This window comes from Poecilia reticulata, chromosome 9 (assembly GCF_904066995.2).
Source record: "Poecilia reticulata chromosome 9, P_reticulata-male-v2, whole genome shotgun sequence".
In the NCBI taxonomy this organism is placed as follows: Eukaryota; Metazoa; Chordata; class Actinopteri; order Cyprinodontiformes; family Poeciliidae; genus Poecilia; species Poecilia reticulata.
The window spans coordinates 31682091-31700679 of record NC_088838.1 but is presented as its reverse complement, the minus strand read 5'-3'; the positions used below and the strand labels follow the sequence as shown (position 1 = coordinate 31700679).

Genomic DNA, 18589 nt, shown 5'->3' with positions numbered 1-18589 from the left:
GCTTGGAAATTTTGAGATTATCCTCAAGTTTTTTTTAAGTTTGAGAATTTGAAAATTTACCAGAAAAAAACTCACATTTTTAGAGTAATATCAGAAATCAGAAATGAAAATTTTTGATCGTTGAAACTCAGAAATGTTCTAGTTGTTTGTCTTGAAAATGTCAAATATTGATCTAAAATTTTTTTTTTGTAAATTTTTACCTTAAAACTCAGAAATGTCCTTGTTTTTTTTTTTTTTTTTTTGATATGTTTTTCTGAAAATTCACTCCTTTTTTTATCTACAATGGCTGTCATAATGAAATGAGCAGGGCTGGAGGTAGGAGATTAAGGGCCTGAAGGCTGGGCCAGTTTTGGTGCCTTATCAAAAAAAACAAAAAAAAACAACAAACAAAAAATAATTTTACTCAGGAAAATTATGGTACATTATTAGTTAGCCTACACATCAGCAGGTTTAAAGTGTGACATGTGAAATGGTTCCATCTGGGTCCCAAAAAGAAGTTCAATAAGTTCAGAATGTTTAAATATTTGAGTATTGTATATATCCATAAAAATGGTCCTACTCTACAGTAGATGGTGAGCATCTGGATGACTTACTTCCCATCCAGGAACTCCATTAGGGGCCTCAGCGTTGTGTCGGCGTCCGCCTCCGCAGTGTTGTGGTTGGGCGGGCCTTTCATCTGGTAGAGGATCTCCGCCATCTGTCGCATGCAGCCGTTTATACGATTCTGGAAACTGGAGGGGATTGAGTTAGCAAAACAGATTTTGTTTTGTTTCTTAACATCGTTCACATTAATTTGGGGTTTAGGTCCAAACCAGGTCCTGAGGGTTGTTACCTTTTTGCAAACACGGCACTGAAGTTGTCCAGAATGGTGTTGAGCTTCACCTGGAGTTCGTTGAGGATGTTGGCGGCTTCAGTATCCAACTGCAACATGGTTAGACACAAAAAGGATTAAAGAAATAAGCTAACAGGGCCGATGCGGTTTGGAGTCGGTGCCTGCAGCCAGAACCGGGCTGCAACGTCATGTTCAATGTTGCTCCGTTAAGGAGACACTCCAGTGTCAGTTTTCATGATTTCCATTGTTTTTCCATTTTCATACCATTGTCTTTTTGCTCTTCAGAACATAAATATTCTTGAAAAAGAGCACAGAGGAGAACAAATAACCCAGCTACAAGCTAATGTTAGCACAGCACTATAACTAGCTGCTACAAAGAATTAGCAAGGTGTCTAAATTATTAGCCGTTGACAATTTTTAAAATGTCAACGGCATTTGACAATGGGGTGGGGGGTTGGAATAAGAAGGGTTCGGTGAATGCGCATATGCAACTGGGGGGTTCGGTACCTCAAAAAAGGTTAAGAACCACTGCGCTAGACGTTACCTTGCAAGTTGAAGGATTGTTTGTAATCCACTTGGCACATTTTAAAATTTGACATTTCAGGATTATAAATATTGCTTTTGCACATTTCCTTGTATTTCTTCTGGTTATATACAAGCTAGCAATGCAGCAGCGCTAACTTCTACAGGAATTTTGTAGTTAGGGACCCTGTTAGAGGCACTAATAGGATTAACAGTTTCATTTTTTCCATCTTATGCCAATATAAATGTCTTCTTTAAGGTGGGAAGGAAGGAAATGACAAAAAGACTGAAAAAAAATCAAAGGATACGAGTAAGGAAAGAAAGGAACGAAGGATGACACAAAGTAACAAAAACATATGGAAGAAAAGTAGGAAAAACAGGGAATGAAATAAGTGGAAAAAGAAGAAATTAAGGATGGGGGTGGCAACCCCCATCCCTCCATCCTTAAGGAAAGTGGCAACTATACACTAGAGAGAAATGATTTTGACATGCTCTTTTTATTTTCTAAACCTATCCAGGCCTGGAAAAACCAAAATCAAACTCTAGACTTTTCCCACCTTAATAGGGATTGTGTTTATAATAAATCTAATGGGATAGATTTAAGATTTAAGGAAAAATAGCAAATAAGTGTTAACAGAAAGCCAACTTATGTGTTCTTGTTCTTTTCTGTACAGAAACGAATATAGAAGCCAAAACGGGCCAAAAATCATGGGCACAATATGAAGCTTCTTCATGGAAAAAAACCCTTCACCATTAAACTTGGCCTTGAGCTGCTTGGTAGCAAACCATTAATAAATCTAGGAGTAAGAAAACTGCAGCTCATTTGGATGCTTTGCGTGCTTTCCGTGTTACACCAGTCAAAGCAGCAGCAGCAGCTGGACGAATACAAGGCGAAGCCTCCTAATCAGTCTTTATTAAAAAGCTCCATCAATAACGCAGAAGAGCGTTATTAGCGAGCAGACACTGGGCACGCTGCCACAGAGTCTATATAAGCGGGCTAAAGCTGTACCTTCTTGCATTATAATTGATAAATGTTGGAGGTGAAAGGTTGGTCAACAAAACACACAGCTGTGTTTACACAGTCACGTAAAGCATATTTATGGACATGTAAACATCAAAGTGAAGGTCATGCACAGTTTTTCCCTCATATGATAAGATATTTAGGATTTAAGCTAGTCTGTTTACCTTCACTGCTGGAAGTTTACTCAGTTTAAAGCAGCAGATAATAAGGGCATGGGCACGAAGTGTCATTCAGTAAATAATGACACTTTTAATGCAAAAATGCTCTAAAAGTTGCATTGAAAGTCCATTAAAAGTGCTAACTTTGCATTAAATTGTCATTATTTACAAAATCATGCAATGCCCCACCATCATGTAGCCTAGCATGTATGGAAAAAAACTGATTAGCATCTTATTTTTTGCACGCTTTTAATGTTGCTCCAGTGCAAGGGGAAACTCTATTTATGACATAGTGATATAAATCATTTGGTGTGAAGTCAGGCAAAGTCAATAATTTGATTTTCTGATGAAAGTTCATCAGTAGTGAGGAAGTATGGATCAGTTTGGAAGCTAGCTATTTCCAACTTTTGTAATACCACCGTCTCTGAGCCCCAATCAGGTTTGTTACGTTCACAGACAAGTTATCTCCACTCGAACAAGAAGAAGCCATGAATAAAGTGGTAAAAACAACTTGGGGAAAATAACTTAAGTCTCTCTGTTCAATACTCCTATCCTTCTCTTCTGACGTTCGTCATGGTGTCTCGAATGATTAAGTGACGCAGTTGCAAAGGGTTAATAGTTTGAGTCACGCAGAACTGATCTGACCGTTTCCATAGCAACAGTCAGAACTCTGAAAGCTGTGTGGCTTTGTTAATATTCTGTCCTGGAATGCGGTTAAATGTGCCCTTTTTTTTTTGAGCACCTGCCCCTTTAGTGGTCTCTGCACGGCCCTGGATCTATGTCATAGATCAAAGAATGTCTGAGGTTATGAATGCTAGCATCTCAAAACATCAGGTATTATACAAGCGACTCTTTGACCTTAGTACTGTTTTACAAGGATTTTTAGGATGGAAGAAACTTTAGACACCATGTTTTTTCCCCATGAGTTTTGGCATTGGATATGTGATTACAATAGGAGTAAAGAAAGTTATAAACAATCTACTTCCCAGTATCACTTTTGAATGTCACGACCAGGGCACTGACTCCGAGTACGACATTTTCAACGCCTATCTTTTCAATCCTTTCCTGGCTGTGGGGGAAGTTTCCCTTGGGAAAAAATGTATCTCTCCGTCGTACTCGGAGTTCACTGACTCAGAGTACGACATTTTTGACGCTTATCTTTTCAAGCCTTCCCCAGCTGGGAAGCAAACTTCACTACCTGAGGAAAACTCACAGCGAACTTCCCCAGCTGGGGAAGACGATACTCTTGAAAAGACGGCTGTAGCAGGGAATGATTTCTCCAATCGTTCCCCAGCCGAGGAACAAACTTCCTCGACGGCTTGAGAAAAAGCGGCATTCGAAGACTGGAGAATTGAAGAGAGATCTGTCCTAGAGAAAGATTGCTCTGATCTCAAGGAACAAACTTCCCTGGCTGGAGAATTTGGTTGTGAAAAGAAGACGGTTGAGCCTAAAAAAATTCCGAAAGCGGCCTCAAAAGACTGGACCCAAGTAAAGAGATCTGCCCAAGAGAAAGTCTGCTGTGATCCCAAAGCGGTAATCGTTCACGGCCAGTGCTCACGTGGGGAGGAGTTGAGTATTATGAAGAGGGTGAAGACTCAACTCCTCGTCGTATGAAAGCGGCATTAGAAGATTCGACCTATGAAGCGAGATGTTGCCTAAAAGTCCCCAAAAGTCCCAAAAATAAGTCTGTTAAGCCCAGACGTCAAGCTGGAACTTCATCTTGGTGGCCATTTTGACTGACAGAATGCCACATCTGCTACGCTCCTCCTGATTTTTAGAATGGCAGATCCCCGGCCCTGGGGATGGTCGAGATTTTGACGGAGTTCCTTAGGGCTCTGGATGTTGTTGTTAATTACCACTGGTAAAACAACTTCCTGTTTCAATTCAATTAAAAAATATTGTTAATAATGTTAATCCCAAAGGGAAATTACATGCTGTAGCTCATCAAGATTCTTCAAAGAGCCATTGACGATGGTGATGGCTGTCGGCAGGAAAGATCTCCTGAAGCGGTCTGTACCACACTGAACCTGAAAAAGCCTCTGACTGAAGATGCTCTGCCTTCCCAAGAAGACCATCAGGATTGTCCCTAATTTTCTTAATCATACGAAGAATCCTTTGCATTAACATCTCCAGCGGTTGCACAGTCGTTCCCAGAACAGAACCAGCCTTCTCTATCAGGCTGTTGAGCCTTTTCAGGTCCCTGATTCTGATGCTGCTGCTCCAACAGATGACGGCAGAAAAGATGACGCTCTCAACAACAGATCTGCAGCATCTTGCTGCAAAGCTTGAAGGATTCCTCCAGTCTGCTCTGTCCCTTCTTATAGACGCTTCACTGTTGCGTCTCCAGTCCAGTCTGTTGTCTTGGGTTTGAATCCCGGCCAGCCTGGGTTCTTTATGCATGGGGATTTTAGCACGTTCTACATGTACATGAGTGGGTTTTCTCCGGGTGCTCTGGCTTCCTCCCACAGTACAAAAAGATTTTGTGCACATTAGGTAATAGCTAGATGATGGAAGAACATTTTTTACTTGTTTATAATAATAATTATTAGTAGCAATAATAATAGCAATAATAATATGAATATTAATATATTGGTATATTAATCAACATGCAATTATACAATATATAATATGATATAGTAATTATATTACTATATTACAATTATATATAGTAATATAATTATTACAAATTAGTAATAATTTACTAATATACCATTTTATTATATATATATATATATATATATATATATATATATATATATATATATAAACTGACACTGTCACACTGCAGCTTCCCATAAAGGGCAAAATGAACAGGAAAGAAGCTTTTTTAGGATTTACGCAAGGACTGAAACAATTAATCATTATTAAACGATCATTTTTGACAGAGCAATAATTAACCCAGAGCTGTATAAAAATATGCATATTTTACATTTAAAATAAATATGGTCAACCCACAACTCCTGAGGTGGTGTAGATTTAGTTTTCAAATGTCTTTTTTTTATCTCCTCTTATTAATCAAATAAAATAATCAACAGCTCAGGCCTGTACTGTATTGATAAATTGATTAGATGTTGATGTCAGGAGTATTTGCATCCTTTGCTACAAATGATCAAGCATTTACTGCAAGAAAAAATTTTATTTTCTTATTTACAAAAGAAATTGAGTTTTTTATGTATTTTCTAATATTCTGTAAAACAATAATGGTTAAAGAAAATCTGCAGACTGCAATCTACACGTCTTGGATGGGATGGATCGACCAACAAAAAGCAAAGATGTTGAATAGTAAGCATTGAGTTAATGTTTGAAAATTATAAAATTTTTCTGTATATGGAAAAAAAAATCATAGTTCACATAATCCCTGCTCCGTTACTATAAAAAACTATAAATAAATCATCTTTGACAATTTAGTTTCGTACCTTCTTTGTGACCACATCAGTGACGTCAGTCTTTCCATACAGAAAAAATAAATAAAAAATAAGACAATCAGAAGTATCATTTGTCATATGGGCACAAAGCCAGAAAATGAGAGTTAATTTAAACTAATTTAAACTAATCAAATCCACTGGGCGGGATTAAAGGACACCCTAACGTCTGATTGGCCGCTTCCACAGAGACCCTGAGGTCTGATTGGCTGCTTCAAACAGCAACGTCTTTGAAGGTTGCTACTGCTCTGAGGTCAATATTTTTACTGTAAGTGTGGAGAAAATGCCAATGAATTGCTGTAATTTATTTACTACAAACTCTGGGTGAGCAACTCCAGCCTCTATATCTTTAGATTGGTCTGAAATGTCGGTAAGAAGTTCACGAGATAGCGTTAGCCGCTGTTCGCTAGTGGGCGGGGCTAAAGTTGATGCCGTCGTCTGTGGCAGCTTCTTCCATGCTATTATTATCGATATTTGATATTTCAGACCAAACTAGAGCTGTAGAGGCTAGAGCTGCTCACTAAGAGTTTGTAGTAAATAAAGTACAACAACTTATTGGAGATATTTATGTACTTTCGACTAGAAGATATTGACCTCAAAGTTGTAGCTAACTTTCGGAAACTTGTCTCGACTGTTTGAAGCAGCCAATCAGACATCGGGGTCTGTACAGAAGCAGCCAATCAGAGATTAGGGTCTCCGATAGTCCCACCCACAGAGTTTGATGGATGAAGTTGACAGTTTAAATTGATGTGCTGTAAATACCGGAACATGAAATGACGTATTAAATGATGAAATAATTTTTATCTAGCTTTTAAAATATGAAAACATTTAATGTGTCATTCATTTCAGTAATTGTTTACATGTGAATGACACATGTAAACAATCATTTCATCAGTTAATTAGGCACTCTCCACAAGTCATATTCCAGTACAATCTATATCTATCACATAAAATGGGAAGGAAAGATGATGTTCACTACGCAAACAAACCTTGTTGATTTCGTCTTTGGACTAAAAAGCAAACCAAAGAAAGAATAAAACATTAAACAACTACCATCTAAAGAAGCCTTTTCTCCCCGTTACGCTAGCAACAATTTAAAAGCACACTCAGCAGAGGTAAATAACGGACAAATAGATCCAAAATGGGTTTCTAGCAGCCACTGATGGTAGAATTAACTGGAAATACTTCTGGGAAATGTGGGAGGAAACTAGGTCAGCAGACAGAACCATTGACCCGGTCGGCTTTAATTGGGTTTAGAAACATGGACATCTTTACAGTTGATTTGTGTTTTGATCAAATAATAGGATCTGAATTATGTTTTCCTCTAAAGACATTAAAAACTCAAAAAATCAAGTATAAAAAATGTTCTTTAGTTTTTTTTATATTTTAAGCCGGAAAAAGGAAAACAAGCTAAACAGTTTCAATCAGGATGTACAAGAGCTTTTGAAATCTGTTGTTTTTCCTCTCCATTCACATTTATAGAGTTTTAATCTATATTTACATTTCCTAATTTTAAATGCAAAGTGAGCTTCTTCTGAGTAACTAGTGGTTCGTTTTCTTTTACCGCCTTCTTTTTTTCCACTTAACTAATTAATAATGTGATTTAAGAACCCACCTCTTTGGTGTTAGACTCCTCCTTTGGCAAAAATGAGGATAAAACATTCAAGAAGGAAGTTATTCAATGTTTTCCTTGCACAATAAACAGATATATTTTACAGGGAGTATTAGGGCCAAGACTTTTTTTTTTTTTTTCATTTTGGGAATAAAGTCATAGGGTTATGACATTAATGTTATATTACCATAATAAAGGCATAATATTATGAGAGTAACGTCAAAATAATATGAGAATAAAGTTAAAATTATGTGCGGCTAAAGTCAGTGTTACCAGAATAAGATAATACAATGAAAATAAAGTCATAATATTACAATAAAGTTGGAATAATGAGAATAGTTGTAGTCATGTGAGAATAAAATTATACAACAGTCAAAATAATAATACAAGAATAAAATTGTAAAAATGCAAGAAAAATGTTTATTACCAGAAAAACGTTATAAGAAGGTTACATGTTAGTGAAGTAGAAACTTTATAAGAATTCACCCACAAAAAAATAATTAGAAATCAAAATGACGAATGTTGAAAATCATTTGCAGTTATATATTGGTGTCAGCTTTACAAATGAAAAAAATCTTAATATTTTAATACATCAGCATCAAATTATAATCAGTAGCAGGACGTTGAGGCAATTGAGCAAACGACTGAGTTGGATTGTTTTTAACTATCAAAACTTTTTTGTGTATTTTTCTACTTTCTTCTGGTAATTTTATTAAGATTTATTCTAGTAATAAAAAAAAAACTTTTAGTCTGGCCCCAATAATCATGTTTCACAACTAGCGGAGGCGTTTTGTTTTAAGCTAAAACATCTGCTGTATGCATTTAAAACTCATTAAGGGAAATAAGTAGCAAAACCTACTAGTCTAAACTGTAACGATGACGGTTCCAGGAGCATCGCATTAAATAAACGCTAAGAGGAAGTTTTCCTGAGATGGAGGTGAAATGAGATCACAAACCTGTTTTTCTTCGTCTTTCTTTTCAGCCTGTAAGGACACGTGTGTGTGTGAACCACAGTTTCTACTTCACATCCTCACACACACTAAGCAAAAACAACATGCTGGCAGCCATCTTGTTTTATCACTTTCAGAAAGTTCACCAACCTTCTCCTAAAACAAAAAACTAATCAATAATGATTGATGGACCGATAGAAACGTTTATATCGTGCTATTTTTTCAGTAGTATCATCTACCCCAAAAACTAGCTAAAGATTTGTGAAATACCATCAGGATGAGGATTTAGAAGCACAAACCTTTTCCTTTATGATTTCGGACTGAAAAGAGATTGAAATAGGAAAAAAACCGAAACAGAAAATAGGTTCAAATCTTAAATAAAACCAAAAACAAATGTAAATGTCAGTCATTCTGTATATGGCTCACCTTCTCCTGGTCAAGCTTTTGACCAAAGAAAGGAAGAACAGAAAAACATGACAGTTTAAATAAAGATAAGAGGAGGGAAATGGATCAGGGAGAGCTACTGTCCTGCAGCTTTTGGATGCAATCCTTCCTAAAACGGCTGAATGGAAGCAGCCATTAATCTGATCCGGCTGCAGAAAATACACGTCTGAAAGCTACAGGAGAGACAAATCTGAAAGCTGCAGGAAAGACGCAGCTTTCAGATTTTGTCGTGCATCTGAAAGCTGCAGGACAGCGGCGCACGGAAACAAGAAACCTGGTCAACACAGGAAAAACAAGGATAATAATGATCCAATGTGAGGATTTCCATGAGCAGCAACGGTTCGTTAAATAAATGAAGATGGAAATAAGGATGCAAGTTATCGATTAATGAGCAAATGTTATCGATTGACTAGATATAAGCGGACATTTTCTTTAAAAAACTTTTTTCTCTCAGTTGTATTTTCACATTCTCGCTTTCATAGCAAATAAGTAATTTTTTGTTGAGAAGTTAACGCTCCTCCATCACACAGCTCAGTGAAATGAAGCGCCATTAGGAGGAAAACTAACGAGTTTGTCGAGTTTTCATTTGAAAGAAGAAACGTTAAAGCCTCTTTATGGAAGAAGATTAGGGCCCTTAAACAGAATTAGAATTTTTTTCTCGGACTTCTAAGAAAAAGTTGGAATTCTGAGATTAAAACCAAAATTGAGAAAAGTCAAAATTCTGAAAAAAAAAAAGAAAAGAAAATTCTGGAAAAATCTGGAATTCTGAGAATATAACCAAAATTTGGAGAAGAAAAGTGAGAATTCTGAGAAAAGTCAAAATTCTGAAAAAATACGTATAAATTTTGAGAAAAAAACCCCTCTGAGATTTGAGTCAGGATTTTGGTATGGCCCTGCCATCTTAGTTTCTGTATCAACTGGTTCCGGTTAAGGACGACCAGTGTCGCCCTCTGCTGGACGGCAGCCAAACTAAACACTTAAAGAAGGTCTAAACAGATGTTGGTTGCTAATCGATTGCATCTCATTTTAATCTAATAATCCATTAATCGATAATTAATCATAAGTGGATTAACTGCTTGCATCCGCAGTAAGAGGCCAAACAAACCAGACCTTCTCCTGCTCGTCTTCGCTCTCATCATAAGCTGAGGAGTCGTCCTACAGGAGGGCAGATAACAACTGCTCTAATCACAAAACAAACTAAAATCTATTAAATTCAACCAGATCTCACCAACAGCCATGAGCTCAGAGATAAAACATGAAAAGGAAACATCTAAAGTCAGGTTTCTTCTACCACTATGAGAGACGTTCTGTGCTCAATAAAAAAAAGTTTTAGATATCTCAAGTGTTTGGTTTCCACTTCAGCTCCCTCTTCAGTCATCTCTGATCAACTGAGAGCAGCAGCCAGAAATCCATATCTTTTCTCCGAGACAGAAAAAATATATATCTGGAAACTCCATGTAACAGCAGGAAGCTAATCTTTTTAATTTACTTTGTCTTTTTGACGTATAACTGAGCACAGCTGCAGTTTCCTGCTCTGATGGGATTTTTTTGTCTTTCAACACAAACAGAAAACCTCACTATAACAAAGCACAGCTCAAAAAACGAATCGGGAAAAAGTTTAATGCTTTTTCTCACTTATTTCAGAAAGTGAAACTCATATTTTATTGATTCATTGCAGAAAAAGCTGCAAAATACAATCGATTAAATTCCACAGATTTATTTAAGACTTTCTTTATTCAATATTTGAAATCTAACGAAGTCGTTTCTAATTCAAATATTTTAGTGCACTTCAAATGAGACAAAACTAACTTACAAGTATCTTTTCAGCTAAATATACTTGTTTAAGTTTAAGTCAATTATTAGTTATTGTTTAAGTCAATTATTCCTTAATAATGGTGAAAAAGTTATATTTCCTTTAGTAGATTTCACTTACAAGATGTGAAAAATGTCTTGTTATAAATAAAATTAGTACTTTTTACCAATATTAAGAATTTATTTACTTTAAAAAAAAGCTCATTTTTGTTGCTGAAGAACTACTTGTAAAAAAGTTTTGTTTTACTGTGAGTGTACTATATTAGAAATTAGACCAAAAATACTTGGAAAGATTTGATTTTATTCTGAGTTTCACTTTCTGAAATAAATTATTAAACTTTTTCCCAACATTTACAATTTTCAGCTGTTTTTCTACAGCACATTTACAATTTTCAGCTGTTTTTCTACAGCACAAAACAAAACGGCCCGACCGACCTTCTCCTTCTCTTTGTTGTCGACCTGCGACGGGATGCAAAGAGAGCGGACAGAGTTACAAACACAAGCTGCCCTCTTCAGATGCCACACATAAAAACACACCTTGGATAACTGGCACAATTCTACAGGACTAAAAACTGACTTTTTTTTTTTTTTTTTTTTTTTTTAGAGAATTCTGATATTAAAGTTGGAATAAAGGTCAAAATTCTGAGGAAAGTTAAAATTTAGAGAAAAAAGTGAGAATTCTGAGATCAAATCAGAGTTATGAGAAAAAGATATAACTTTTTTTCAGTGGTCTTCAAACTGCTTCTTCATCACAAACTCCCAAATCCCAGTTTCCAGTTTTCAGCCATTTTGTGAAAAAAAAACAAAACATAACAAAAACGTTTATCATGCAAAAAAACCCCCGAAGAAAATGTTTAACTGTTGGTTTAACTCAATGGTTTAACAAATATTTTTGTGTGTATTTATTTATTTCAAAGCATGTGCACTTATTAAAACAACTAAGCAAAGTGAATGTTTTAAAGTGGCCTAGTCAAAGTATGAACTTCAAATTCAACTCAATGTGTCTGAATTAAAACAATTTTGCAAGAAGAAATGAAGAAACATAAAAGACTCACAAACACTCGATAAGTAATTAGTTTAGGGGGAATTACTTTCCAACTTAAGCTGAGGTTTAGTTTAAAACAGAATCTAAACTAAAAAATAGAGCATATACGGCATAAATACCCTTAAAAGTAAAATTTTCCCAGAAACTAGTAACTAGTTACTACCCAACTCTGTTGCCATGGCTTTAGTCTTACCTCAGATCCCTCAGAGTCTGAGCAGCCAGACTGACATTTGGTAGAATAAAAGTAAAAAACAATAAGAAAAAAATAAAAGAAAACGGTAAGAAATGAGACATTAATTAAAGAAAATGAAGAGTTCAGTGATCTTCTCTCACCTTAGAGTCCTGAGACTGAAGGTGGTGAAGATTTAAACCAAAGGAACCAAACAAGGACGGTTATTTTAAAACATAAAGGCCACGAAAAAGAGTGAAACTGAAAGCAGGTTTTTATTTTCTGCTGCTTCCTACCCACCATGCCGTCCTCTCCTCCGTTATCGCTAACGGCCTGCTGGCGACGGGCGAACGGGAAATAACAGTAGGTAACGGGAAATAATTAGAAATAACAAGAAATAACGGGAAATAACAGCAAATAACGGAAAATAACAGGAGGTAAAGGGAAATAATTAGAAATAACAGGAAATAACGGAAAATAATCGGAAATAACGGGAAATAACAGGAAATAACGGGAAATAATTAGAAAAAACAGGAAATAATGGGAAATAACGGAAAATAATGGGAAATAATTAGAAATAACAGGAAATAATGGCAAGTAACGGAAAATAACAGGAAATAACAGAAAATAACGGGAAATAATGGGAAATAACGGAAAATAACGGAAAACACAACAGGAAATAACGGAAAATAAGACATAACGGGAGATAATGGGAAATTTGAATAGAGACAAATGAAAACAGACAAAGAAACAAGATTACAGAGAAATGAGATCTGATGAGAAACGGAGGTCAAATCCATCCATCCATCCATCACTAAAAACAAATTGTGTATTTCAGAGAAACAAAGATATATTATTTATAAGTTTTATCACATCTTTAGGAGAATAATAATCTAGATTAGCTCCGTTATAACGAATTCAAACTATTTTATTAATTAGACCGGCAGCAGTTTAATGCAGTAACCAGATTATGTCACCAGGTGGCATAGATGAGTCATGAGGGGAATTTAACCTGAACTACATTCATGATGAGATGAAATGTTTGAAATACAATGGACATATTTAAATAAACCAAGATTACATCAACAGCGTAGCTGTTTTGATTTAGGTTTTCTGATCTTGAAGTATATTTTCTTCTCATTTATGTAAGAAAAACCTTAAACTTGGTAGCGTTTCAGGAAATGTGACGTCTCTGTTGTGACCGTGTTCGTTCAGAGCGCTGGGCTCTGGTTTTACGTCATAATGAATAAAAACGTTGGTTTTTCACAGGCGTCCCTGAGCTCCACCTCGTACGGCACCTTTGACCTTATGGAGTAAAAATAGCAGCACTCCTCATTATTAATATTCTTCTGGACAGGATTAATATGAAATATATATAATAGGTTTGACCCATGGAGCAAAACGTTTTAGCTTAAGAACAAAGGATGTACATCTTTCTCTCTGACTGTATCTGCAATTTAAAAAACTGGTTTTAAATAATAAAACAACGAAGTTTGTATATTTACTAAAAAAATATTAATACATGTGCAAAAAAAACTATTTTATGTTTGTGTAATTTTAACTTAAAACTGCATCTTGATGTTCTGATTGTCAAAAGTTGAGTTTTCTGGTCATCCTGCTTTGAAAAAAATGGTTCAAATAAATAATTAAAACTCCAAATTAATGATTTAATGCAAACGTCTGACAACTGCACCTTTATACAACATTTCAAACGCAAAAAAACAAAAGTAAAAACTGAGTTTATCCATAAAACCCACCTCTTCATCGCACTGCTCAGGTTCCTCCTCATTCTCAAGCTTTTTGGAAAAAAACGCAGCAACGGATCAGTTGGAACGGGAATATTTTTGGTTTGTTTTTTATTCGTAGGGAAAAGAGGAATTGTCAGAAGGAGGAAGAGGAGCCTAAAAATATCGGGACGTACAGGGGGGGAAAAGGTTTATCTTCCCACTGACAGGAGGAAGAAGGGTGGGAGAAAATTCAGACGTACCCTCTCCTCCTCAGCTGTTAACTGCACAGGAGCAAAGAATCAGCATTAATTCTGACATAAAGTTACTATTTTAAACCTCCAGCTTTTACATTTCCACAAACAAGCTTTGAAATTATGAAAAGTTTTCTTTACTTTGATATCTGAGGAAGAGATTAGCATTTTCTCTGAACATTCAAAGCTTCACTGCAAAAATCTTTCCAAATATTTCCGTTAAGTTTTTAGTGTAAACATCTTAGTACATTTGAATTAAGACAAAACAAACTTGCAAGTAACTTTTCTGCAAACCACAGGAGGTTGTATTAAGTCAGTGATTCCTTAAGAATTGTAAAAAGTACTAGTTCCTCTTGCTAAAAAGTTATTTGTAAGATAGTGTTGTCTTATTCCAAGGGTACTAAGATATATGCACTAGAAACTAGCCCAAAATACTGGGTAAAAAAGAATGAGAGAGTCGCTATGTAACCAAAGAATGAGTGAGTCACAGGGTAATGAAAAAATGAGTGAGTCGCTGGGTAATGAAAAAATGAGTGAGTCGCTGGGTAACCAAAGAATGAGTGAGTCGCTGGGTAATCAAAGAATGAGTGAGTCGCTGGGTAATCAAAGAATGAGTGAGTCGCTGGGTAATCAAAGAATGAGTGAGTCGCTGGGTAATCAAAGAATGAGTGAGTCACAACATGACCAAAGAATGAATGAGTTACTAGGTAACAACAGAATGGGTGAGTCGTTATGTAATCAAAGAATGAGTGAGTCACTGGGTAAACAAAGAATGAGTGAGTCACTACATGACCAAACAATGAGTGAGTCACTACATGACCAAAGAATGAGTGAGTCATTACATGACCAAAGAATGAATGAGTCACTATGTAACCAAAGAATGAGTGAGTCGCTGGGAAACCAAAGAATGAGTGAGTCACTAGATAATCAAAGAATGAGTGAGTCACTCCGTAACCAAAGAATGAGTGAGTCGCTACATAATCACAGAATGAGTGAGTCACTGGGTAATGAAAGAATGAGTGAGTCACTACGTAATCATAGAATGAGTGAGTCACTACATAACTAAAGAATGAATGAGTCACTGTGTAATGAAAGAATGAGTGAGTCGCTAGGTAACCATAGAATGAGTGAGTCACTGGGTAATGAAAGAATGACTGAGTCACTACATTACCAAAGAATGACTGAGTCACTACATGACCAAAGAATGACTGAGTCACTACATGACCAAAGAATGAATGAGTCACTATGTAACCAAAGAATGGGTGAGTCGCTGAGTAACCAAAGAATGAATGAGTCGTTGAGTAACCAAAGAATGAGTGATTTGCTGTGTAACAAAAGAATGAGTGATTTGCTGTGTAACCAAAGAATGAGTGAGTCACTGGGTAATCAAAGAATGAGTGAGTCGTTGGGTAACAAACGAATGAGTGAGTCGCTGGGTAATCATAGAATGAGTGAGTCACTGGGTAATGACAGAATGAGTAAGTCACTACATTACCAAAGAATGACTGAGTCACTACATGACCAAAGAATGAATGAGTCACTATGTAACCAAAGAATGGGTGAGTCACTACGTAACCAAAGAATGACAGTCGCTACGTAACCAAAGAATGAGAGTCGCTACGTAACCAAAGAATGAGTGAGTCACTGGGTAATCAAAGAATGAGTGAGTCACTGGGTAATCATAGAATGAGTGAGTCACTGGGTAATGACAGAATGAGTAAGTCACTACGTAATCAAAGAATGAGTGAGTCACCACATGACCAAATAATGAATGAGTCACTATGTAACCAAAGAATGAGTGAGTCGCTGGGTAACCAAATAATGAGTGAGTCGCTGGGTAATCAAAAAATGAGTGAGTCACTAGATAATCAAAGAATGAGTGAGTCACTACATGACCAAAGAATGAATGAGTCACTATGTAACCAAAGAATGAATGAGTCACTATGTAACCAAAGAATGAGTGAGTCGCTGGGTAACAAACGAATGAGTGAGTCGCTTGGTAAGCAAAGAATGAGTGAGTCGCTACATAATCACAGAATGAGTGAGTCGCTGTGTAATCATAGAATGAGTGAGTCACTGGGTAATGAAAGAATGAGTGAGTCGCTACATAATCACAGAATGAGTGAGTCACTGGGTAATGAAAGAATGAGTGAGTCACTACGTAATCATAGAATGAGTGAGTCACTACATAACTAAAGAATGAATGAGTCACTGTGTAATGAAAGAATGAGTGAGTCGCTAGGTAACCATAGAATGAGTGAGTCACTGGGTAATGAAAGAATGACTGAGTCACTACATTACCAAAGAATGACTGAGTCACTACATGACCAAAGAATGAATGAGTCACTATGTAACCAAAGAATGGGTGAGTCGCTGAGTAACCAAAGAATGAATGAGTCGTTGAGTAACCAAAGAATGAGTGATTTGCTGTGTAACAAAAGAATGAGTGATTTGCTGTGTAACCAAAGAATGAGTGAGTCACTGGGTAATCAAAGAATGAGTGAGTCGTTGGGTAACAAACGAATGAGTGAGTCGCTGGGTAATCATAGAATGAGTGAGTCACTGGGTAATGACAGAATGAGTAAGTCACTACATTACCAAAGAATGACTGAGTCACTACATGACCAAAGAATGAATGAGTCACTATGTAACCAAAGAATGGGTGAGTCACTACGTAACCAAAGAATGACAGTCGCTACGTAACCAAAGAATGAGAGTCGCTACGTAACCAAAGAATGAGTGAGTCACTGGGTAATCAAAGAATGAGTGAGTCACTGGGTAATCATAGAATGAGTGAGTCACTGGGTAATGACAGAATGAGTAAGTCACTACGTAATCAAAGAATGAGTGAGTCACCACATGACCAAATAATGAATGAGTCACTATGTAACCAAAGAATGAGTGAGTCGCTGGGTAACCAAATAATGAGTGAGTCGCTGGGTAATCAAAAAATGAGTGAGTCACTAGATAATCAAAGAATGAGTGAGTCACTACATGACCAAAGAATGAGTGAGTCACTACATGACCAAAGAATGAATGAGTCACTATGTAACCAAAGAATGAATGAGTCACTATGTAACCAAAGAATGAGTGAGTCGCTGGGTAACAAACGAATGAGTGAGTCGCTTGGTAAGCAAAGAATGAGTGAGTCGCTACATAATCACAGAATGAGTGAGTCGCTGTGTAATCATAGAATGAGTGAGTCACTGGGTAATGAAAGAATGAGTGAGTCACTACATGACCAAAGAATGAGTGAGTCACTACATGACCAAAGAATGAGTGAGTCACTACATGACCAAAGAATGAGTGAGTCACTACATGACCAAAAAATGAATGAGTCACTATGTAACCAAAGAATGAGTGAGTCGCTGGGTAACCAAAGAATGAGTGAGTCGCTGGGTAACCAAAGAACGAGTGAGTCACTAGATAATCAAAGAATGAGTGAGTCACTAGGTAACCAAAGAATGAGAGTCGCTGAGTAATCAAAGAATGAGTGAGTCGCTACATAATCACAGAATGAGTGAGTCACTACATGAGCAAAGAATGAGTGAGTCACTACATGACCAAAGAATGAATGAGTCACTATGTAACCAAAGAATGAGTGAGTCGTTGGGTAACAAACGAATGAGTGAGTTGCTGGGTAATCATAGAATGAGTGAGTCGCTGGGTAACCAAAGAATGAGTGAGTCGCTGGGTAACCAAAGAATGAGTGAGTCACTAGATAATCAAAGAATGAGTGAATCACTGGGTAATGAAAGAATGAGTGAGTCACTACGTAACCAAAGAATGAGTGAGTCACTACATGACCAAAGAATGAGTGAGTCACTACATGACCAAAGAATGAATGAGTCACTATGTAACCAAAGAATGAGTGAGTCGCTGGGTAACAAACGAATGAGTGAGTCGCTTGGTAAGCAAAGAATGAGTGAGTCGCTACATAATCACAGAATGAGTGAGTCGATGTGTAATCATAGAATGAGTGAGTCACTGGGTAATGAAAGAATGAGTGAGTCACTACATGACCAAAGAATGAGTGAGTCACTACATGACCAAAAAATGAATGAGTCACTATGTAACCAAAGAATGAGTCAGTCGCTGGGTAACCAAAGAATGAGTGAGTCACTAGATAATCAAAGAATGAGTGAGTCACTAGGTAACCAAAGAATGAGAGTCACTACATGACCAAAGAATGAGTGAGTCACTACATGACCAAAGAATGAATGAGTCACTATGTAACCAAAGAATGAGTGAGTCTCTACGTAATCAAAGAATAAGTGAGTTGCTACATAATCAAAGAATGAGTGAGTCACTACATGACCAAAGAATGAATGAGTCACTAGGTAATCAAAGAATGAGTGAGCCACTAGGTAACCAAAGAATGACAGTCGCTACGTAACCAAAGAATGACAGTCGCTACGTAACCAAAGAATGAGAGTCGCTACGTAACCAAAAAATGAGAGAGTCGCTACGTAACCAAAGAATGAGAGAGTCGCTACGTAACCAAAGAATAAGTGAGTCACTAGATAATCAAAGAATGAGTGAGTCACTAGGTAACCAAAGACTGAGAGAGTCACTACGTAACCAAAGAATAAGTGAGTCACTAGATAATCAAAGAATGAGTGAG

At 36.7% G+C, this 18589-nt stretch overlaps 1 protein-coding gene and 1 long non-coding RNA gene across 2 annotated transcripts in view; both read right to left on the bottom strand.

Annotated features, from left to right (window-relative positions):
* Positions 1 to 18589, bottom strand: part of LOC103469794 (protein unc-13 homolog B) — an 89042-nt gene that overhangs the window by 7630 nt on the left and 62823 nt on the right. The window contains exons 24-25 of the mRNA XM_081610932.1: positions 833 to 921; positions 594 to 731 (exon numbers count right to left, since the gene is read on the bottom strand). Of these exons, the coding sequence (XP_081467058.1) occupies positions 594 to 731; positions 833 to 921 (227 nt within the window). The remainder of the gene's footprint in view (positions 1 to 593; positions 732 to 832; positions 922 to 18589) is intronic.
* Positions 8816 to 11189, bottom strand: LOC145552879 (uncharacterized). Its single transcript, XR_014088993.1, has 3 exons — positions 10072 to 11189; positions 8944 to 8958; positions 8816 to 8837 (listed from the first exon to the last, which is right to left on the bottom strand). It is a non-coding gene; the product is annotated as an uncharacterized LOC145552879 (long non-coding RNA).